This window comes from Macrobrachium nipponense, chromosome 3 (genome assembly GCF_015104395.2).
Source record: "Macrobrachium nipponense isolate FS-2020 chromosome 3, ASM1510439v2, whole genome shotgun sequence".
Classification (NCBI taxonomy): domain Eukaryota; kingdom Metazoa; phylum Arthropoda; class Malacostraca; order Decapoda; family Palaemonidae; genus Macrobrachium; species Macrobrachium nipponense.
Window position 1 is genome coordinate 110,874,792 of NC_087202.1, and position 25,151 is coordinate 110,899,942.

Consider the following 25,151-nt stretch of genomic DNA (forward strand, 5'->3'; position numbering starts at 1 on the left):
AACCACATAGCAAGCAAATGTCCGGCACTTGCACAGAACCAGTACAAAAAGAGGCATGATTCAGCGGCAAAAGCCCTCCACCGGAGCCTGTGCAAGAAACGTCAGCTACCTTGCAGTAATAAGTGGTACGAGCACCAACCTGAGGGAGTGATAGAAAATAATCAGGCAAAGATCCTCTGGAACTATGGTATCAGAACAAATAGGGTGTTACGTGCCAATAGACCAGACGTGATGTCGATTGACAAAATCAAGAAGAAAGCATCACTCATTGATGTCGCAATACCATGGGACACCAGAGTTGAAGAGAAAGAGAAGAAAAAAATTGATAAGTATCAAGACCTGAAAATTGAAATAAGAAAGATATGGGATATGCCAGTGGGAATTGTACCCATAATCATAGGAACACTAGGCACGATCCCAAGATCCCTGAAAAGGAATCTAGAAGAACTAGCTGTTGAAGTAGCTCCAGGACTCGTGCAGAAGAGTCTGATTCTAGAAACAGCGCACATAGTAAGAAAAGTGATGGACTCCTAAGGAGGCAGGATGCAACCCGGAACCCCACACTATAAATACCACCCAGTCGAATTGGAGGACTGTGATAGTCCAAAAAATAATAATAATAATATCTTGAGCATGGAGAACTATATTTTCTTACAGGTTCCTTATAGGTGTCACACACCAACTTATTTTTTTCTTTGTATGGTGAATATTTATCTTCCGAATAACAGTCAAGGGTGTGTGGAATCACCGCCTTGTAGCAAGACAGGAGATTTTCTCACCTTTAAATAACACTAAAAAATTAGTGATTCTGGCCAATAAGCCCTTACTTTGTGTGATGGCTCGGATTTCTATAGTTGTTATTTTTTTGTCAGTTTCTATAGGAATAATTGCTGTATAAATCACGCTTTCATTCATATGAAAATGTTTGTTTGAATGATAAAAACAAAATGTTGGTCTAAGATACCTAAAAGAAGGAAGAATTCGTTAATGTTCCATTTGAAAGTGAATTTTGGAACGGTAACTCGTATCCGGACTCCGAAAGTTTAGGGTTCATCAGCGAATTCTTTTCTGACCAAGTAGCTTGGATGTAACCACTATTCAAGAGATTCCATAAACACAAAATACAGTTTATAAGCTGATATTTACTGGGCTTTTTTGTGGATGTCTGTATGAAATGAACAGTTTAGTACGTACCATAAAGCTGAGGGGAACAAAATGTAAGGATTGTTCTCTCTCTCTCTCTCTCTCTCTCTCTCTCTCTCTCTCTGGCAACCATTCGGTAATTTCCTCTAAGACAAATATTATGTATCCCAAAGGTCCCATGAGGTGAAGTATATGACGTCCATGGACAAATAGTCAGCGTTCTTGGAAAATAAATGTGGGCGGTCCTCACCCCCGAAGGCAATTGCTCTATTCACTTGGAGGACATTTCCCTCCGTAAATATAAAGGATAATATATGTGCCTTGATAGTCGCCGCTGACGTGGCAATGCCCTGAGTCGTTTATTCTGCAAAGACGCTCCCCAAGGATCCTCTTCTTATTGATAACTTTGGGGGATGAGATCTCATCTTATATATGTGTGTGTGTGTGTATATATAATATATACATATATTTTCCGTTTCGTATCAGTGTGAAGGTTCGCAGGATTCGGAACTAACTTTGTTATATTCTTTCATGGTTCTAAACAGCTTCTTTAGTGATGACGAAGGTAAATTTCATGGCAGACAAGAAAACTGTATCTACAAACAAAAACAGGATATGCAATATAAGAAGAGAGAGAGAAAAAAAAACTGTCGCGATGAGAATGGAAGTGGAATAGAAGGCATAGGAGAGAAATAAACAGCCAAAAGGAGAAAGCAGAAACAAGAAATCATAAGGAGGAATCATGGGCACCAAAAATAATTTTATAATTAATGTGTACATAAAATCAAACAAGAACTGGTTTAAATTATAATTACTTTTCTTGAGGTACGAGAAAATCATTCCGCATTGTCGTCTAAAGTGAAAGCAGGGGATTTGCTGACTGGGACATAGGACATCATTCCACTAACAGTATTATAAGAGATACAGACACATGTGGCATTAATGCCAATATTTATGCAGATACATATAGATAACAGAGAAGGAATATTTGCTTTTACAAGGGAATTTCTGTTGACTAGTATGCAGAAATATTGAACGTGACCAAATATCAGTCTGATTTTGGAGTATTTGCATTTTGTAAAATAATTACTTCGTCTCATTTAATATGATCTCCAGCCAGATTTTGCCCTAAAATAACTTTATCAAATTATATATCACACTTGATAAATCATCACACACATGAGGTTATTTTACCGCAAGTGTTCGCTTAGGTCAAAGATCGTTGTTTTCTTGACTTTGTAATTGAATTTAAATTTTACAACTTCCTCGGGGATTAATACTAACGAATTAATCTTAACTGCGGATTCCAGTAGGTATAAACGTTTTAGGCGAAGCCATTTAATTTTCATAGTCAGTGACAGAATGCTCTTTTTTTCATATTAATTACTTAACGTCTTATGAAAAAACAATCTTTTCATTTCTGTAAAAATTGCTATAATGACCCAAGATTATGTACCAATATGTGGGCATGGGGTAAAACTAGTACCGTTAAGATAGACAAGCAAGTATTTATGTCTGAATTCCTTTTTTTATTTTGCTTCAGACTGGGAAACATCTCGCCATTTCGTAAAATCATTCCTCATTTTAAAACAAATTCATTTCTTTGAGTTAACGAAAGAAAAGATATAAAGAGTCCAATGAACTATTGCGAGAGTGTCACTCAAAAAGCTGATTAGTTTGTGCTTCACTCGTGATTCAGATTCCGATAACATCACTCAGCAGCGCAAAAGAATCGTGGAGTAATTTCTCGTTTGAAATTCTGAGTCAGTGCCTACCTGCATGTCTCCCTGTGGTCGTAGACGCATAATTATTTCGTTAAGCACAGGAATATGACAAGCCTGGCCAAGTGTGAAGTATAGCTACCAACAAATTGGCCGTCGATACACTTGTTCTGAAGTAGTGTACTAGTTCTGTGTGAGGTTTGTCCGAAACCGTCAATATCTTTTTGACTTGCAGAGCCTCAATAATCTAAATACTTTTTCTCGTATTTATTGCTTAGTATTCACGGCACACCTTTGCTGCATTATAACATGTTGTTAATCCCGCTCTTCCATATAATAAGTTCAGTAACCTGGCTATGTGCCAAATGGTTTCCCTTGACCTAACAGTTCGGATCGTGAAATGCAGTCTGTCGACTGAATTTTTTATGCTTGCCATAACACAATGCCCCCTCCATTACACCCCTCCAAACAATGACTGGTCCCCCAAAACAGTAATCAAATGAATTGTCCATATATGTCATGGAAATAATGCATTTGTACCTATAACACTGCTCATCTGAGTTAGTAAAGGCTACCTAACTAATGAAAGGATATAAAATAAAAAATAAAATCTTTTAGATACTTCGTGTTAGTGCACGCAAACGCCGGTAAAGACAGATTTCTTTAAGCCTTGTTGGCGGAGGTAACTTTTCTCTGATTTTTACGTTATTTAATCACAGTAGCCATGAGATAATTCTATCTCACTGACATCAGATTATGAATACAGGCCCTCCCTGGGGTTGACTGATCCTACCTAGAGAGCTGATGATATTTCCTGTGCAATTTTATCCGTCACAAATCAGAATGCGTTTGTTTCTTCCCAATTTACGTCAATATCCTCTCTGTATTATTTAGTTTCCGCTCTTCCCGCTCCCGCTGCGGCGCTGATGTTTTCGTTGATCTTGTCAAGAGATCTTCATGATTGCTTCCTGTCTGAACTTTTCTGACCGTTTTTCCAACTCCAATCTTCGTCGACTTGCCTGTCGATGACGTCACATCATGATTCCCTTTCATTTTATATTCGTTTTCGTTTTCTATTGTAATTCGTGTTTCTTTTCTTTCTTCCCTGCAAGAGTTTTTGCTATTTCTAATCAGCATTTATGTGTCGATTCCGTATGTGTTTTTTTTTTTTCTTTTTACCACGTTAATGTAATTTCAGGACACTCGTTAATCTCTTCGTAAAGGTTTTACTTTTCATCCCCTCTCTCTCTCTCTCTCTCTCTCTCTCTCTCTCTCTCTCTCTCTCTCTCTCTCTCTCTCTCTCTCTCTCTCTGTCTAAAACAATAGTCGGATATTAGTTGCATAAGTGCTTGAACATTTTAATTTGTCCAATACTATTCCTGGCATTTCAGGGATAAAACTCCAGTTGCTTCCAATACCAAACAGCAAAAAGCCCTCCCAGGAATTATAGGCGTTTTTTTAACATTCTCACCTAATTAAAGATGTCATTCCAAATATACACTTAGTTTATACTTATTCACAGTTTTTATTTATTTTTTCATTTATTAATTCTTTTTACAAAAATATACATCAAGAATCTGATGCTTTGTCTTTTTCATAATACAGTTTTAGAAAAGTCATAAATCTTCCTTTCAGTTTTGTTTAGCTTTTCGTGTAATCTTTAGATTCCATGTCAGAAAATCTTATATTTTTTCATGAAATATGAGTAAATGCTCTTTCAGTTATGTATCCTTAAAACAAGTATTTCCCTTTGAATTTTCGTAAAATGCAACTGTTTTCCGTCAACCAAAAAAAAAATAAGCTTCAACTTCACAATTAGTAAAATTAATGACCTGTTGTATAGAAAAAGCACTTAAAGAGGATTGTTTTTTATTAGGCATCATACTGAACTTGGAAAATACTGATCTAATCGTCTTCAGCGATTTTTTTGGGGTTGCAATATACTTTCCAGCATTTGGACTACGAAATTAAAATAAGAAATCTCTCTTAAATGATATGCAAGTAAAATCTTTAGTAATTTCACATCAGTACTTCGGAAGACCTGAAAAATCTCTAAAAACCGGTTTCTTCAGGTAGCCATAACTCTTGTATACTAATTTGAGTTTAAAAGCTGTAGAAAAATTCAGAAGGGTGTTAGATAGCGAAACAGGCATGTTATTTTACTCACGTACCATGAAAGATATCATGAACTACTAAAGTGAATAACGCGTCTTAGAATCCTTTCTGCTGAACGTTTCAAATATAGTGATTCTCGCAATTATGAATCGATAACCCAAAATATATTCTTTGAGTGTATTTTCAATATTTCAAAATACATGCAAAGTATTAAAAATACATTCAAAATATGCTTTGATTATTTCTTTGAAATATTTAAGTTTCACTGTTCCGTGCAAAGCGAGTTTCAGGCTATGAATCGGAAATTCTAAATTTATTCTTTGAAATCTCGTAAACGATTCAGTTTCACTGTTTTTGCAAAAACGAGGTCTAAGAACTATGGATCAGGTAACTTGGAATACTTTCTTTTGCATGTTTCGAGTTCGTTGTCCTATGCAAAATGAGCCTCAGCACTACGACAACAAAAATACAAAATCCATTTCTTCTAAATGCTTCCACAACGAATACTTACGCAGCACAACCCGATGATCATCAAGATGCAGGTGAAAGGTCCAGCGAGGGAGAGGGTGAGCATCACCATTCTCAGGTACCCTACCACTGGAAAGAGAAGAAGAAGAAGAGGTGAGTACTTATTCGCTAGTTCAAGATGCTGGTTGTGATACTGACTGGTTTATATTACTCATTCAAGAAGCTGCTTTCAACATTTATTTTACTCATTCAAGAATCTGGTCTTGATATTTACTGTTTTTTAGTTTTCTGTAAAAGGAAACTATTGTGCTGGCTTTGGCTGTCCGTCCGTCCGCCCTCAGATTAAAAAAAAAAAAACTACTGAGGTAGAGGGCTGCAAATTGGTATGTTGATCATTCCCCCCTCCAATATTCAAACACCAAATCGCAACCCTCTAGCATCAGTAGTTTTTTTCATTTGATTTAAGGTTAAAGTGAGTCATAGGTCATGCATCTCCCAGTGTTTTTTGGAACCATGGGACGCACCATCGTTCTACCGCATCGGGTAAGCAACTGGAAAGCTGCCGGTCATAGGTAATGGTTTTATACAGCATTATAAGTTATACAGAAAACTCGATTGCGCCGAAGAAACTTCTGCGCATTTTTTACTTGTTTTATTCTGAACCACTGTACAACACTGATATTCTACAGAAATGAATGAATGCCATAAACTGAACATTTAGTCTTGGTCCTTTCGGCCCCTGGCTGCATCCCCTTTGTAGCCTTTTACTCTATATACATTTTCGTTTCCTTTCTTCAATCTTACTGTCCAGCACCTCCAACTGTTACTTCGTAATGCAACTGTGGGGTTTTCTCCCAGTTCCACCTTGAGATCCTTGGGCTTCATTGTATTTATTTTCTGGATCTCTAACTTGATATCCAACAACTCCAACTCGCATTTTCACTGTCTTAGGCGCTGATTTGTCGAAAATGCCCAGTGCTTGGCCTGCTATATAGAATTGCAGAAATTCAATCAGTCAAGAGAGCACAGAGAAGAAAAAAGAAAGATAAAATGAGCTTAAGTGAGAGCATAAACATGTGGCAATAAACGCATTCAACTTGAATACCAGAATAAACAAGTTTAACTAGAGTATTTTGATCATTACAAGATGGTATTCAAACGCAAATGGGACTGGAAAATGTAAATATACTGACATACACATAGAGAGGATGACATGTAATATTTAGTTTTAAAACAAAATTTTTCTTGCTAACGAACTACAGTCGGCACTAATATCATAGTCCTCCCACATAATCAATATATATATTATATATATATATATATATATATATATCTATATATATATATATATGTATATATATATTTATATATATATATATATATATATATATATATGAATATATATATATATATATTTACATATATATTAATCTATATATATATATATATATATATATATATATATATTAAAATGAATGACATAATTCTTGTAATCAAATTCACAATTATGCAGGAAAATGGCATGTAAAAAAAAATGCCACTTACGCTGGAAAAACTACCAGACCAGATCAGCTTGGATGGGATGGTTTGAACACCTTGGTAGGTCATTTCGTACAGGCAATTACTTTCAAGACCTAGTTACAGTGCAATAAGAGAACATAGCGAGAAGACTGGTCACTCTTTACATATATTGATGATTATTCTGTTTTAACCTTTGCTCAGTTTGCTATAGACCTCGACATTTTAAAAGTTTTATATTCTGTCAAGATAAAGCCTTCTTTGGCTAGAAATGTCGCTGTAACCTCACTTTTGTGTTTTTATTCTGTATCCTGCTGCTTTGTACATTGACTTAGTGTATCTACTGTTCCTTTGTACCATCCGTTTTTGTGACTTAAATTTGCATTTTGCTGTATTTTATTTTATTTACTCAGTTGTCCCAGTTAGCCATTTTTAAAAGTTATTTTTGTAAATATTAGCTATCTTTTAACGTGCTCTAATAATTTTTTTTACATGCCATTTTGCTGCATTATTGGGTATATATATATATATATATATATATATATATATAATATATATATATATATATATATAGGTTCCAGATGAGCAATCATATCGGTAAACAGCAGATTCCATAAAAACATCATAAAATCCATGGTTTATTTCAAGGAGAAACGTTTCGTACATAATCTCAGTGCATCATCAGTCTACTGTAAAATTAAAACATTCTCAATAGAAATATTATGAATAGAGTAACAGTAAAAAAACAAAACAAAAATATCAAAACATTTAAATACTTAAGTGTTAATTTTAAAAAAGACAAAAAAGTCACAAGTATTGTGTACTAAATAGTACACTTCTTGTGACTTTTTTTTCTTTTTCTAAGTTTGACGCTTAAGTTTTTTTTTATTTTTTAATATTATTTATGTTTTTTGAATGTTACTGTTATTTATATTTTTAATGAGTATGTTTTAATTTTATGGACCGATGGTGCACTGAGATTATGTGCGAAACGTTTTTCCTTGTAATAGACCATCGATTTTATGATGTTATTTACGGAATCTGCTGTTTACCGATATATATATATATATATTTTTACGTATATAGGGCCTTGTGAGAGACTAGATACGTAAACGGAAGTAATTTAGGGATTTCAAGAGGGAATTGCTTGAACTTACCGTAAACTTTCTTTAGAGGGAAGGTCGCCAGAAAACTCAGCTCGTTACTTTAAAACTATTTATTTACAGAAAGGCCCGTGCTGGCCTGGAGAAAAGTTAAATGATATTGGCCCCCACGTTGGGGCTTATAGTCTCATTCAATTCAAGCTGATTTTCATTCACTTGGGTTAATGCACACTTGCGGCAGAGAGACGGCACGTGACTCATGGAATCTGGAAAAGAATCCCAGATTAAACGAGATAAAAGAAAAATGACTTCTTGCTTTGATTAAGGCTGATTAATTCTCTAACATTGGGGAAGGTAAACTCGAATGGTTCACTGAGGTATACACGAAAGCTTGGTCTTTAACAAGTCACAAAGGGGAGCACGTGGCCCGATGAGGACAAAGGGCTTTGATGTAGAAGGGGTAAAAATGAGAATTGAAAATGAATTTAGCAAGAGTCGTATGGTAGTAAAAGATGCTGGGTTGAAGTTTACACTTTCAGACGTACCTTTATGCAATATTCTGTGTATCCTTGTAGAAGAATGCGGCCTGACCTCTGTTCAGGTCTTGGGGTTCGTGTCCACCAGCACGACGTGGGTAGGCCTAATTTTGGGTTTTGGGAGGCTGGCAATTTGACCTCTGTCCGAGATCACGTCTCGCAGCCGACTGAGAGCGATACTGCTTGGTTTCGAATCACGGGGGCTTCCAAAAACCGCCTCGAGCATTGCCTGAAAGGTGGTAAACACAACGCCAGCAATTGGGAAGGAAAATAGGTCTTATTGTAGAAGTCCCTAAAATCCATCTCGAAGCCTAGCTACTCTTGTGACCTGCCTCTCTTACCCTAAGCTTCCGTCAGACCGGAAATATCAGTCCTACGGCATACCCACTCTCTCCCAACAACAGTCGCTTCAGAAGGCATGGCTGCGACTTTTATAATTAAATATAACTAAAACTCTGCGTGGGAAGGCGAGGCGTTCTATAGACGTAGCAGCTCCCCTGTTAAGAAGGCATTCACTCCCTTTCGGGCGTGAAGGTCTTGGCTTAAATAAGTTGATCGCCTCGACAACCCAGTTCTCCTACTCTAACTTGAAGTTTTTTGAGCAGCGATACGGCTGACTACAATGGCCTACCTAACTTATAGGCAAAGATGCTAAGTGTACTAACTTAATATAGTGATGTAGTCTAGCCTAATACATAACTACAGGTTGTCTTGTGACGACAGTCTACTCTACCCCTAGATAAGGTTACTTGAAAATTCTACTTGCTACTAACCTAATGCCCTGGTACTAAATCATTAGCCTAACCTACTCAATACAGTTAAATGAAGACGCAATCATTCCAGAGTGTGGTACGCACAGCAGTAGTTCAGCGACGGAACTGGTAAAATACATAATGAGAGGTAATGATGCGTTGGGGATGATGAGTGGTTAATTTACCAGGAGGGAAATGCAATGAGGTAATTATATTTAAGTGAGGGTTAGTATTACAATGGCTAGGGGTTAGAGGGTTAGTGCTACTGGCAGGGATCGGGCTGGCTACCTTCTCTGGGTAGGTGCCAGGATCACTCTGCAATTGAATGCGACACTGTACCTTGGGCACAGGTGTCAAGGAGAGCATGTGGCTCTTTTGTTAGTATGTTAATGACGTCCCTTCTTCTTCTTCTTCTTATTCCTCCAGGACCTGGCTATACCAGTCCTTGGAGTAGACGGAGGCAACGACTCTGGGGCCAGGCGCAGAGGTCAAGTTCGGTGGTGGCTCTACGTCCAGGCTGGACGGAGCTTGGCACTGCTCAGTGCCTGCCAAGTGGCACTGGGCAGAGAGTTGGAGGTCGACTGGACCTGTGACGGGTACCGGAGGTGCAATACCTCTCAGCGTGCCCTTGGAAATGGGAGACAGAGGCTCCTGTCTCTTGTTGAAGGCTAGGCCTTGTGGAAAATGGACAGTGTCGCTGCTGGTAGTTTGCTAGGGCACCTAGGCCAATTAGTAGAGTGCCCTATTACGTTACAGGTTTTGCAACGGAACTGCGAATGGTCAATCTCCCTCCTTGGTAACGGGGGAGACTGTTGGTGGACATACTTCCAAGAGGAAGTAGAATTTCGATGACTCCTTGCCTTGGAGTGATTTGTTGTGGGGTTAGGACCCCTAGGCTTTTTGGAATGCGAGGGAGACTTCATGTCTTGCCCTAGGAGGAGGTCGTAACCTCCTGGAATGTAGCTTGCAACTGCAAGGGTACAAACTTTGGAGAAGTGAGGTCTAGTGACCCTCAATTGGACGGTCGGAAGGATCAGTTTAATGTGATTGATACCTTCAATGGTGATCAATCGACGTCTATCAACATTAGCCCCTCGGGGAATTCTGTCTTCCCGTATCAGGGAGATTTGAGCGCCAGAGTCGTCGTAGGCTCTGACGTGGCTTGGCTGATAATGGCTTTGGAGGGGTGCGACGGTTATAGGGCCCTTAGCTGGGGGTCCTAGAGAAGAAGGATTGGTGACGGCCATTGCGATGGCCGGAATATTGTAATTCGCGCACCCTACGTAGTTGGCAGACATGTGACCCTTGCGGCCACAGTCTCGGCAGAACGTGTTCCAGAACCTCTTCCGTGGCACTGGATGATAAGGCCGAGATGGCCCCACAGGTTGCGAATCTGCGGAGTCACCAAGGCTGGCAGTGTGCTCTGGCACAGGTGAAGAGTCCTCTCTGGCCGTGATTTGAGGTGGTGAGGTAGCTTGGCCCTGGAGTGGTGTGGGGGAGGGACATCCCCAGAGGAGGTCCCGTCCCAATAGGAAACCTACTCCATGCCGAATCGTACGTACCACACCTAGGCGGTGAGGTTTGGTGCACCAAGGAGTGGTGACCTGCAGGACGACTGTGGGAACGGTCTTGGACTGTCCTTCGACCCAAGTCATGGCCCACCTGATGTGCTCGTCAACTGTGGCACTGGCTGGCACTTGGTCCCGGTCTATAAGACACAGATCGGAGCCGGTATCTACCGTAACTGGCAGAGTCACAGGTAGGGTAGAGCCATCCAGGGGTGCCACTGTGACTGAAGAGGTCCACACCCGCTCAGGGTGAGACCTGGACTCGGGCATAACGGCCGAGGGGGTTGTGGCACTGGATCAGGTGGACGTGCCGGGTCGAAGGCACGTGCTTGGGGCGGGCACCCGGGATAATCCAGGGGAGTAGTGCCCTGTAGCCCCACAGGCTCTGCAGGAGTCCCTCTGCTGGGCTGGTCTCCGGAAGGCATCTGATTGGTCTTGAGAGGAGGCTGAGGCACCGTTCGGTGGCCTAGGAGGGTTCTGAGGGGGTGTGCTCTCAGCGCTCTTGAGGCGGCACTCTGCTGCGAGGTGACCCACTTTCTTGCAAACGTTGCAAGTCCGTGGGTGTCCTTTGGTGGGCGTCCTTTGGCCGAGTGGATCCAGAGAGATGACCGGGTGGCACTATGCGTCGGTGGGCGGTGCTGTGAGAGGGGTTGAAGGTCTCCCAGTCGTCAGCCAGGCGACAAGCTTCCGCAAGTGTCTTGGGTTGCTTGTCGTTAAGGTGCACTGCGAGTGGCCCAGGTACACACTGGTAGAGGTCTTCCAGCATGATCCTGTTAAACAGGTCCTGGAACTCGGTGCACGACATGGCCTCGAGCCAGCGCTTTCCGGCTTGGATTTTGTGGTAGGAGTAATCTCCCCAGGCCCAACCAACTTCCTTTGCCTGACCTCTGAAACGCTGCCTCCACCTCTCCGGGGTGATTTCATAGGCCTTTGTAATGACCCGGCGAACCTTCCACCAGGTCCCCTCGCTGACCCTGATCCAGTGAGCGGAGGCAGTCTTAGCCTTGCCGTCCAGGTGCTTGGCAAGCAGGGCGGCCCTCTCTATCTCAGTGGTAGGGTAGTTTACGAATAAGGCTTCTACTTCTTCCAGCCATGCCTCGGGCTCATCCTCAGTCCACTTCGGAGATGAGAGCGTTAATGCTGGCAATGGGGTGGGTTGGACGACACTGTAGGCGTGGGGCTGGGAGCTGGCTGCATGGCTAGGGCTTCGGCGTTCACCTGTCGTGCCTTCTCCACCTCGAGCTCCTTCTCCTTGAGAGCTAGCTCATGCTTCCTCTCTTCTTCCCTTGCCTTCCTCTCTGCTTCTTTTTCCTTCCTCTCTGCTTCTCTGGCGGCTCTCTCTTGCAGGAGCAGATCATCCACCTGCCCCTTCACCCACTGGGTGAGTTCCTGCCCAGTGTAACCGGCGTTCGTGCCCAGAGCCATGAGGGTCTGGAGCCTTTCCAGCTCCATGGATATATGTGGTTGGGCAGCAGAAGCCATTTCCTTAGGCTGCAGTGGAGGCTTGGATGAAAAAAAATCTTAAAGGACTGGGTGCTCTGTGGCACTTTGGGGAGTGGCACCTTCTGATGAGGCGGACAACTCAAATGGAGTGTGCGGCGCACGTCACACTAAGGGGCGTTCCGCAGGACGGACACGCAGGTATAGGGCTACCTGTACGTCTGTACAGGTGCGCGGCACTTATGAGGAGGCGTTCCTTGGGCAGCACTAGTAGTGCTGGTATTGCGGCACTTTGGGAGGCGTTCCCTTAGATGGTCCGAAAGATCACTGACCCTTGTAACACGGACACACTAATTATTTGGGCGTTCCGTAAGGACGGACACGCAGGTTTAATGGCTACCTGTACGTCTGTACAGGTGCGCGGCACTTATGGAGGCGTTCCTTGGAGCACTGGTATCGTGCTGGTGTGTCCCGGACACTACATGCAGTATACTTAAATATACTGAAGTGAAATGGCACTGCTCATGGCAGAGTGTAATAGTGGAGGAGAGAAAGTAAAAGGTGGGAGTACTTCAGCAGCCAGTCGATGGACAGTGTCAAGAATTAGTGGCACTGTAAAATGGTAAGACCTGACGTGCACTGGTGGTGGCCAGTCCTAAACTGGTAACGACTTCCCTGTCTGGAAGTAATGAATTTGCGTGGCACACTGTGCGAATTGTGCTTGCGGTATACGCAAGTCTTTTGTGATAAAAAATGAACAAGACCACTCGGGCAACGACAGGTAATGATAATTGAAAATGCTCAGTCCCTCGCTGAAGTACTCGGTAAATGAAATAAATAAATGTTTGCAAACTGCAATGGACACATGCGCGTACGTATCACGCTGTGTAAATGAAAGACACAAGAGACTAAAATAAGGTTAATTCGGCATGCTATAATTAATGGTAAGATGTAGTACTCTTGGCTTCGTGAATACTGTGTTCTGGTTTTCTCTCTCTCTCTCTCTCTCGGAGAGGGTGAAAAATGATATATGAATGAACTCCCTTATATTTGAATTGAACTAATGTTCGTTTAATATGACGCAACTTGCGTTAAATTATCTACTTTACTTAACGTTTTTTGTGAAAGAATTGCTTTTTTTGATAACGTTTTTATGAAAATGATAACGCGCGCGGTGAACGATGTTTACGTTAATGTTAGCGGCTTGCGCTTATGAAATGATTTGCGTTTCGATATGAATTTAACAAAGACGCGTTTTACGTTAACAATTCTTGTGATTTGCTCTACTTGAGATTTACGTTAACTTTATGTAAGATTACTAGGTCCCCGTGAACAGTGAAATGACGGTAAGGATTTAAAACGATGTTAGCAAACAATTGTGAATGAGGCTACGTTAAGTGCGAAGTGAAATGAAATTTTCGCTCAGCGCGCGAGTGAGCGATGCGAGGTGAGACACGTGAAGGAGCTGGGTAGCGCTGCTAGGCGCAGCATGTCGTTCAAAACAGCTGATTCTCTGTAAATGCGAAGGCAATTTACAACACAAAATTCTACTTTCTTATTCAAGGCGAATTACGTTAATTTCTCTGGCAGAACGATAGATACTAGTACAGACATTGATATTATTTACGTTAAAACTTCGTGACTTACGTTACTTTGCTTAAATTGTTTAGGTAATGTTGAAAGAGGAAACAAACATGGCTGCCGCTGTGAATGAGACGAAGGTTGGTTGAGACCGCGCAGGCGCGAGAGAGCGCGAAGCTGAATTAGCTGAGAGGTAAGCGGTTACCAACACTTGGAATGAAAATTAAGTTAAAAATGAAAACCCTAACATATCACAGACAAAAGAATTGTACACTTCTTTTGCCGTAACTATTAGTAAAACACTCCTAACTAGCTAGGCTTTCAAACACAGCAATAAACCCTGGCAAAGCACTTCCTAGTTTTGATCTGGTTCTTTCTGGCATCTATTCTACACACGTGCTCTGTCTCGTCCGACGAGGACAGCACAAAGTAACAGAATTCGCGGGGCAAATTGTTTGCTCGCCGCTAAAATAAAGCTCTGGCGCGTTCGCCGTTACAATAATAAGATTTCTACCTACGCTCTTTTAAACACTTCTACAATAAAATTACTAAAACGTACCTTAAGCTAACATTGGTTATAGAATAATCAATATTAATGAATGGAATACCTTACCGTGAGTCAGTGTGTCTTCTTTCCCTGCAAGTGTGCTTGATTTACTTTTTGTAAAATAATTTACAGTTTACGTTTTACAACGGATAACGCGATTTACAAGCTTTTTTTAAGCAAGCTAGGTTCAATCCAGGCAAGATTCGCCAATTTTACGTATATAGGGCCTTGTGAAGAGTACTAGATACGTAAACGGAAGTAATTTTAGGGATTTCAAGAGGGAATTGCTTGAACTTACCGTAAACTTTCTTTAGAGGGAAGGTCGCCAGAAAACTCAGCTCGTTACTTTAAAACTATTTATTTACAGAAAGGCCCGTGCTGGCCTGGAGAAAAGTTAAATGATATTGGCCCCCACGTTGGGGCTTATAGTCTCATTCAATTCAAGCTGATTTTCATTCACTTGGGTTAATGCACACTTGCGGCAGAGAGACGGCACGTGACTCATGGAATCTGGAAAAGAATCCCAGATTACGAGATAAAAGGAAAATGACTTCTTGCTTTGATTAAGGCTGATTAATTCTCTAACATTGGGGAAGGTAAACTCGAATGGTTCACTGAGGTATACACGAAAGCTTGGTCTTTAACAAGTCACAAAGGGGAGCACGTGGCCCGATGAGGACAAAGGGCTTTGATGTAGAAGGGGTAAAAATGAGAATTGAAAATGAATTTAGCAAGAGTCGTATGGTAGTAAAAGGTGCTGGGTTGAAGTTTACACTTTCAGACGTACCTTTATGCAATATTCTGTGTATCCTTGTAGAAGAATGCGGCCTGACCTCTGTTCAGGTCTTGGGGTTCGTGTCCACCAGCACGACGTGGGTAGGCCTAATTTTGGGAGGCTGGCAATTTGACCTCTGTCCGAGATCACGTCTCGCAGCCGACTGAGAGCGATACTGCTTGGTTTCGAATCACGGGGGCTTCCAAAAACCGCCTCGAGCATTGCCTGAAAGGTGGTAAACACAACGCCAGCAAATTGGGAAGGAAAATAGGTCTTATTGTAGAAGTCCCTAAAATCCATCTCGAAGCCTAGCTACTCTTGTGACCTGCCTCTCTTACCCTAAGCTTCCGTCAGACCGGAAATATCAGTCCTACGGCATACCACTTCTCCCAACAACAGTCGCTTCAGAAGGCATGGCTGCGACTTTTATAATTAAATATAACTAAAACTCTGCTGGGAAGGCGAGGCGTTCTATAGACGTAGCAATATATATATATATATATATATATATATATATATATATATATATATATATATATAAAGTTTCTGAGTAGAACACTACTTCTTACAGTGGTTATTCGTTATAAAAGTTTCAGTTTCCTTTTCATATTCAGGAAGGAAGAACCGTAATAAAAGTCATGTATGAGAGAGAGCTGGAAATGAATGAGGTAATTAAGCGGAGAGAATCCATATGCGCGTCTTGGAGGGCTGTTACTTATAAGACAGTAAATTACATTTGACAGGACAGGTAGTTTAATTAGTTGGCAATCCTGAAAGGAGTCTCACTGACAGACAGGAGCCTGGTCTAATTTCCTTGATATTATTCCATTTCTGTGAGAGAGAGAGAGAGAGAGAGAGAGAGAGAGAGTAAATTTTTTTGCATATTCCCTTGCCCACGGAATATTGAAGCATTAAGAAAGAAACAAGACTTTTTTTCTGTATTTTAAAGGATGACCTCTAATTTCCTTGCTATTAATCCATTTCTTGGAGTGAGAGAGAGAATCTGTAACTTTCTGCCTATCCTCTTGCACATGTAATGAATAAATAACGAAGCATACAGAAACAAGGTTTTTTTTAGTGTACAGGATGGTTCATATTCAGTTACTCCATTTCTTCTTATTTTTTCGTGACTGTCACTTACACTATTAAGTCACTGCTGAAACCAGTATGCTTGTTTCTGTCTTGCCTAAATGTGACTGACAAATGTAGCCATATGGAAGTCAAACCGATCACAATATGAAGCTTAAATTATTGTTACAATAATGCTGTCAGGATAAAGTAAGAAATAGAGTTGAAGGTCAAAGCGTGTGGTGTGGTATTGTAGGAAGTGGGGCGGGAGGGAGGGCCCGGCTGCTCATGTAGTATTCGGCAGGACGCTGCACCCACGGGTCAGTTAGGATAGGGGGGCTATATAGATACGGTTAGGATGTGTCCTTTGAGTTTACAGTTGTATTATTTAGGTCACACTTGGTTTTTTTTTTCAGCATGAAGAATACATACTCCCCACTGGTTTTCTTGCTTTTTTGGTTATACTTCATTAATGGTTTAACATTTTCTATTTTCTTTTATTTTTGCTCTGTCAAACAAATTCGTTTCTTACTCCCTGTGGTCTGTGGCCTCCAATGATCGTTAGACGTATTGTCAAGGAATCATGATAATGAATGGTTGGCTCTACAGTAATGATCATAAACAAACAAAGCACGCGATAAGAAGTCAGAAAATATGCATTATTAAGTTTTCTGAGTATAAATTCATTTTTCAGACATCAACCAGAAGAAAGTATAAGACCTTGTTTCCAGATTCACCCTACAAGGCTGCCATGAATATTCGAAACTTTTGGCTACGATAAAAAGCCAAGATTAGCGAACAACAACAGAGTATATTAGCGAATAATAACAGAGCGTAAGGTCAAATTGTCCAGCAGACAAGTTTATACGTCTCCAAAGTACCCTTTCAAAGTCTACCTACCCCTTCTCCCGGACAGAGTAATGGGAGCCGTCACACGCAACTCTGGTTCCTCACCCATTACCAAAGGGTGCACGGGATCTGCTTCTATTATTGCAATCAGTAGTTACAGGCATATACACTCTCTTCCCTCTCTCCTCCCTCGTCTCCTCCTCTCCGTCTTCTCTCTCTCTCTCTCTATACATATATATATATATATATATATATATATATATATATATATATATATATATATATATATATATATATATATATATATATATATATGTGTGTGTGTGTGTGTGTGTGTGCGTGTGTGTGTATGTGTGTGTGTTACGGTCATTTTACAAAATTGCCGGTCATTATGCAAAAGGACCAAATACTTGGTCACATTGCAAAACGACCAAGATTTTGGTCAGTTTACAAAATGTCCAAACAGCAAGCAGCCAGATGGAAAAAAAAGCGAGGGAATGATAAAACGTAGTGAACATAACTAATTTTATTAATTTTCAGGAAATACAACTTTCAAATACATCAAAACGTATAAAGTTTTAGCAAGTAACTAGTTGAAAGAAAGTAAATGATAAACATAAGTGTATGTACAATACATTAAAGAAAATAGATTACAAAATACATCAAAGTTTAATGTATTTGTGTGTCGACCTTGTTAGAGCAAGAGGCACTGCATTTGCATCTGCTGTTGCATAAAACAGAGTTTTTTAAACACTTGTGGAGAGAGAGATTGGGGGCGGGGGAGTAATAAGTGAATGATCGACAATTATACAGTACAATTACCCGTAGTGGGAAACGAGTAAATGAACCAGTAAATGAAACAATATTATAAGAGATGATTTGCAGAAGTGAATGACAAGCTTTTTTTCCAACTGGCTGCTTGCTGTATGGAGATTTTGTAAACGGACCAACAATAATACTGTTTATTTTGTAAACTGACCAAAATCTTGGTCGTGTTGCAAAATGTTGAGAAATTTAGGTCATTTTCAAAATGACACGAATTTTAGTCCTTTTGCATAATGGCCGTAACATATATATATATATATATATATATATATATATATATATATATATATCTATATATGATATATAATATATAACCCAACTTAGAGTATAAATGGTTGGTAGCTTTAGCTTTCATTCATTCAGACGTCTCCTTTAAAGGTACGTCAGATTAATACAAATACGTCTTTCTCTATTTTATTTACCTCAAACTCTCTCTCCCCTCATATATATATATATATATATATATATATATATATATATATATATATATATACATATACATATATATATATGTATATATATATATATGAAAATTTATATACAGAGAGAGTAATCTACTCTAGACGTATTTATATTAACCTTATACATACAAACATACATATACTATACGTGTATATAATATATATATATATATATCATATATATATATATATATATATATATCAATACATATTTACAGAGAGAGTAATCTATTCTCGACGTATTTATATTAACCTTTTACAGTATATCTTAAAAAGAGAGATTAGAAAGAAAAGTAAATCTACGTATTATCCTTTATACTTAAATGCCGGGGCAACAGCAGTTTTCCAGGCAGGCAAGCAGGTTTTTCTGCAAGCAACGACTTGTTAGGAAAAAGAAAACGAAAAATAAAATACGGTTGATAATATAGTCTAGTTCTTTTTTTTCCTATCTTGATTAGTCGAACTTTCATCGTAGGGCACACGGTAAATCAGTAAGAATACTATTAAAGTATCCCCCCAAAATATTAAATGCCATTAAGTGATTCTGAAATTTTTGGGTGAGAGAGAGATAGTCAGGGGATTCAAGAAGGAAGAATTAAACTATCTTTCTGTAATGAATTCTTTTTTACCTTAGTTGAGTCGAGCATAGTTCCTCTTACGGTGCTCCAGGGACTTCTAACGATTAACTACAGTTCAGAAAAGCTGACGTTGAAGGAGATTCGTGGTTCTTGTGAGGAAGAGGCAAGTAGAAGGTCTCAAGCCGCAGAAGAAGAGGCAAGTGGACATCCTCAAGCTGCAGAAGAAGGGACAAGTAGACGTTCTCGAGCTGTAGCTGAGGCAAGTGAACAACCTCAAGCTGTAGAAGAAGGGACAAGTAGACGTTCTCAAGCAATATATCTTTCGAGAAAATATGATGCTATTCATTAAGTAAAGGTTAACTACCTCATTCTACCTTAGAGACAGATTTTCATTCATGTGTATTATGTTCTTGTTGTTTGCATTAGATAGATGGCATCATGCGTTGAAAAGTCTTGTTACAAATTGAGGACAAAAGTATTAAGTTAGGCCTTAAAGTAAATATTTATAAAACATAAAACGGGATAAATAATGTACCATAAAATTAGAAAGTCTCTTGCTAATGAAAGCACGAATGGAGAACAACATTAGTTTTAGACCAAAATTAGAATCAAACTCATAACCAAACAGTGAAATAACACTTAGATCGATCATTCGTTTATCACAAAGCATTACATATCACTCTTTAGGACCCCTTACATATAAGGTAGAAGGTTGCAGGTTGAATATGAAGAACGGTGTGTGGAACAAGTGTTTGTTTTGAAACAATAAGTAAGAAATTTGAAACTAAAGGTAGAAAGTATAAGTAGTTAGCAAAGACATGGCATAGAAGATATGTTTTTGGAGAGCAATCAAAATGTTCTACGTTAGAAGAAAAGATTTACTAGAATATGTAGAGAGGGGTCTGAAACAAAAGTGTGTAATTTCTCAAGGGATGTTGAACCATCTTTATGGATAGGGTGGTATGAGAAGTCAAAATAAAAATTGAATGTAAGGGAAAAGTAGGATAGGATAATGAATTGCGATTGGAATGTTGAATGAGTGATGCATGTGTATAACTGGAGATTATGACGAGAAACTACATATACAAGCGAGAGTTTGACAGAGTATACAACAGGAGAAAGTTGAAAGTGTACATGAGGACAAGATTAAGGGTAGGTGAGTTGTTTGTACTGGGAATGAGGTGTCAGAGGGACTTTAGGATGAGAAATGAGAGGATATGTAGAAGAGGTAAAAAGGTTAGCATAAGCGAATGGATGAACCTGTTCTGCGGTGGTCTGGTCACGTCGGAAAACGGGAGGATAAAAGTTTGCTGAAAAGAGAATGTAATTAAGATGTGTTAGAAAGGAAGAGGACAAGAAGGACTAAAAACTTTTGTGGATAGGTAGCACGACAGAGGTATTGAAAAAGAAGGGCTTACACATCATGGAAGCGAGAGAGTACAAATGAGATGAGGGTGAATAGTGCAAGGTGTTTGTTTGACGTGTTTGTTGATTCTGAGCCTCATGTATAAAAGTATGTAACACTTAATGTTGTATGAGTTTATTGCGCAATGGGTCACCCATGACTGTGAATATATATATATATATATATATATATATATATATATATATATATATATATATATATATATATATATATACATCGAGCTATAAATGTCCTTTAATATCGAATTTCATATATGTTTAACCGAAGGGGAATTTTTATTAGGCGATAATAGAATTGTCGGCGCCTGGGCGCGGACCCAGGACACCAAACAAATCCAGGACGCCAGTGAAACTATTTACCCACTCCACCACCGCAAGCTCGAGTGTGTATATGAATCACGGTAATGTGATATGACTTATATATATATATATATATATATATATATATATATATATATATATATATATATATATATATATATATATATATATACATACATACACACACACACACACACACACACACACACATATATATATATATATATTATATATTTTATATGTGTGTGTGTTTAAATGCATACACACACACACATATATATATATGTAATTATATAGAGATGTGTCTGTATCCAGAAATCATTAGCAAGTTGTTATAATACTACAACGAACTAGATTCTTAGAAAAGTTGGTACAAATCACGAGTTTCTTATATACATAAAGTTAACTCAGCCCTCTGAACAATTATCGGGAAACTCTCCAGCTCTCCCAATAACTAAGAAAATTGGCACTTGTGAGGAAAATGTCATTACCTTCTTCCGAAAGAAAAGTCTTTTGCCTAAGACTATATAGTAAAGTTTCTCTTTGGTGGAGACTTTTTCTTCTTCATTATAACGCTCTATACATTCAAAGTTTTCCATTATAACACTCTGTAGGTTAAGAAGTTTTTGGATGCTACATTAAAATGAAGTAGAATAAGTATAAATATGAAATAAACAAGTATGATTCTCTTCGAAGGAAGGAAGAAATTCTGCATTTCATTTGTATTAGGATTTTCACGAGAATTTCAGTGGAGAATTTACGCGGTCATTGCATGGCAAAGGTAATTTCGAATACAGTTATGTATTCCGAGTACTATTACACCTCTCTTGTCACAATTTGCTAGGCCCGTGGTTCGATTCCAGCTGTAAATGGACACCAGAGTCTGCTGGTGTTGAGAAAAACGGACGTGGGGCTAGAACCTCTTTCGAAAGAGTTAATTTACCCTCTGATCCATCCTTCGAGGAAAAAAGATTTATTGTGAGATATATATATATATATAGTATATATTATATATATATATATATATATTATATATATTATATATATATATGTATATGCTATGTATGTTATGTAATTGTAATTATATATTAATATTATATTATATTATATATTTATATATATAATATATATATTATTATGGATATATTATTATATGGTGTGTGTGGTGATAGACCTACTGGTTCAGTTTTTACCAGGGGCTACTATGTAAATGTGTAGCCACAATGCCCGTCTTAACTTCTCTAATTCTTTGCTCAAAAGAGAAAGAATTTTTGACAAGGTTTAAGAGGCATTTGACTTATATATTATATATATCATATGTATATATATATATATATATATATATATATATGTATGTATATATATGTAGTGTGTGTGTGTATAGAACCTACTGGTCAGTTTACCAGATACATATGTTAAATGTGATAGCCACAATGCCCTCTTAACTTCTCAAATTCTTTGCTCAAAAGAGCAAAGAATTTGACAAGGTAAGAGGCATTGTGACTATGTATATATATATATATATATATATATATATATATATATATATATATATATATACATATACATATACATATACATATACATAACATATATTTATATACAAATAATTTTACGATTATCGATTATACTTATGGCAGGCGAAAAATTTCTTTTCCCAATATTACAAGCATATCACAGAAAGTTAACGTCACCCTGAACAATACTGATACACCATAAAAGCACAGTTAAGTGGCTATTTTAGTTTTCTGTAAAAGAAAACTATTGTGCCGGCCTTGTCTGTCCGTCCGCCCTCAGACCTTAAAATCTACTGAGGCTAGAGGGCTGCAAATTGATATGTTGATCATCCACCCTCCAATCATCAAACATGCCAAACTAGAGCCCTCTAGCCTCAGTAGTTTTTATTTTATTTTAGGTTAAACTTAGCCATAATCATACTTCTGGTACCAACAACATAGGTCATCACCGGACCGTGGCTGAGTTTCTTAAGCCGCGACTAAGAGTTTTATGGGCCGTGGCTGAGGCCACCACCGGACAGAAAAGTCGATTCTTCGGCGAATTTTTTACCCGTTTACTCTAATTTACGCATCCAGTTTAACTTCCGCGTGCCTATCTCGTCAAATTAAATGTATTAATTTCGCACTGCCATATTCTACTTGTAGTAAAAAAAAATAATATAAGTAACCTTTAATCCATTTTGTTGATGTACTATTTCAAGGCTTTCTATTCTCCGGTAAAAACATATGAAAAACTATTAAAAGTCTAAATCCCTACAGTTAACATATAACTGACAGCCCTTCAGTATTAGCATATTAACCTTTAAATACTGGATACATATATGAATTCGTAACAGCTCAGGAAACGCACCGAAGAGGAAAAAGAAAACGAATACATCCTTTAGCATTTCTCTGAGTAGGGCAACACAGCGCATGCTTCCACAATAACGTGCAGTCCGCCATAATAGACATTTCACGTCTGGTGCCTTCATATCACAACGGCATGCACAGAGGAACTCGCAGAGCCTCCCTGACCTGATTGAGTGTTTTACGAGACAAACCCGCCCCAGTATTCTCGGCCCAGTTTCTTTTCTTTCATACTTTGTCGAGTTTTTATGATATTGGCCGCCCCAGTTCCCTTCCCAAATTGGCATCACATAAGGTAAACATGGAAGTTGTAGAAATTTTCAAAACATTTGCTTTTGTAGGGGTTTATCATTTCAGTTTTGCAAATGCTTGTAGACGCTGGATAGCGATTGTTATTTTCTTAAAATATTTTATCTTTCGGGAACGAGTTTAGTTTTTTATAGAATCGCTGAAGATCTATTGTTTGCATAGTGCCTTTTATCGTAAAAGATGAGAAACGTTCATTTTTACACTCATGAAAGCTTACACGTATAAACACAAAGGAGATGCTGTACATATAAATCCACTGACACGCTTTAGAAAAAAAATTAGGAGCGAGGTGTTGAGACAGCGTCCACAGCTGTCTTGCTATAGTTCAGCCAGGACTCGGCTGGTGAGGCCTGAGCTATGCAAATCTCATTCGGGGGTTTGCAAGTAGAAGGCAGCGGTTGGGTCGCTCACCCAATTCTTGCGCACTTTGTGGTGATGGTCTTGAATCGCACGTTTGCTGCCTTTGACGTCTAATGTTGCGTCGTATATGATGGACCCCGGGCAGTTTTGCACCTACTCCTGCAGTGACTCGTGAACATGCTTCACTAATTATTTGGTGTGCCGTTTCCTCTGTACTGACTGCTTTCATGTTCATATTTTGTAGAGTTCGAGCAGCTTCAAATTTTGTTGCATCCGGTCCATGAGTTTGGTCATACATTCGACCAGCAACCGTGTTTCTTCGGCTATCCACTTTGACTTTAGCTTTGCAGGTTCGTTTACTTCTACGCTCCTCACACTCACAGGACACAACACTGTTGGCTAAACCCTTTTGCTTAGCATACAGGTACCCTTCAGTAACCAGAAAATTCGGTCTCAGAAAACTCGGTCTGGAAAATTCGGTCTCAGGTTATTGTGCTTGGCATACGAACCATTTAGTTTGCTTAGTGATTTTACGTTTCATGATGTGTTTATAAGATGGTAAAGGGAAAACATATAAAGCAATACTAGTGTTAGAATTTCTATAAATCACTTCAGTTTTCAAAGATCATAGAGCTAAAGGCAATTTCTTAATTTTTTAGTGTAATCACATTACATGATACATTTGTACGTAGAGTGCTAAGCGTATAAGTTCAGTAAAACGATAAGTTAACATTTTTATTCATCATATATATTTAATAAAATAAAAACTTTAAGCGAAGAGCAATAGCTCTGCAAAATTCAGTAAAAGTTCAACAAAACAATAAGTTAACATTTTTATTTATCATATATCTTTTTAAAAACTAATCTTAAAAGACAACAGCTCTTGAAAATTCAGTAAAAGCTCAGTAAAACAATAAGTTGACATTTTTCTTCATCATATATCGTTTAAAAAAACTTTAAGCTAAAAGCATTAGCTTAAAAAGATTCAGTCTGGTTGCTTCATCATACGTTTCTACTAACGTCTCAATGCGGTTGTCACGTTTTTTCATATTTTCTTTTTTTTTTTACTTGGCCTTTCTCCCATCTGCACATGTCAAATTTTTGTTTATGTGAGTGCCTCTTCTTTTTTCAGGACATGGAGAAAACATAAACTTCCAGTAAATTAGGCTTAACACTTTAACTATCATTGTAATATAACAGATAGTTTTGTTAAGAAAATCAAAGATCACCGAACAAACAGCTCAATTTCAGTGAGCTAAATACTGTGAAACCGAATTTTCCGAGACCCAGTTTTCGTTGTCTTCTCTATGAAAATATTTTAGTAT

General features: G+C 38.7%; 2 protein-coding genes across 3 annotated transcripts in view; one reads left to right on the plus strand and one right to left on the minus strand.

Annotated features, from left to right (window-relative positions):
* The window catches only part of LOC135221957 (sodium-dependent noradrenaline transporter-like), a 399,359-nt gene that overhangs the window by 194,462 nt on the left and 179,746 nt on the right, over positions 1-25,151 (plus strand). The window lies entirely within an intron of this gene.
* Positions 1-25,151, minus strand: part of LOC135221958 (uncharacterized) — a 208,473-nt gene that overhangs the window by 73,410 nt on the left and 109,912 nt on the right. Inside the window, exon 3 of the mRNA XM_064260014.1 lies at positions 5,491-5,576. Coding sequence (XP_064116084.1) covers positions 5,491-5,559 — 69 coding nt within the window. The 5' untranslated portion in view covers positions 5,560-5,576. The remainder of the gene's footprint in view (positions 1-5,490; positions 5,577-25,151) is intronic.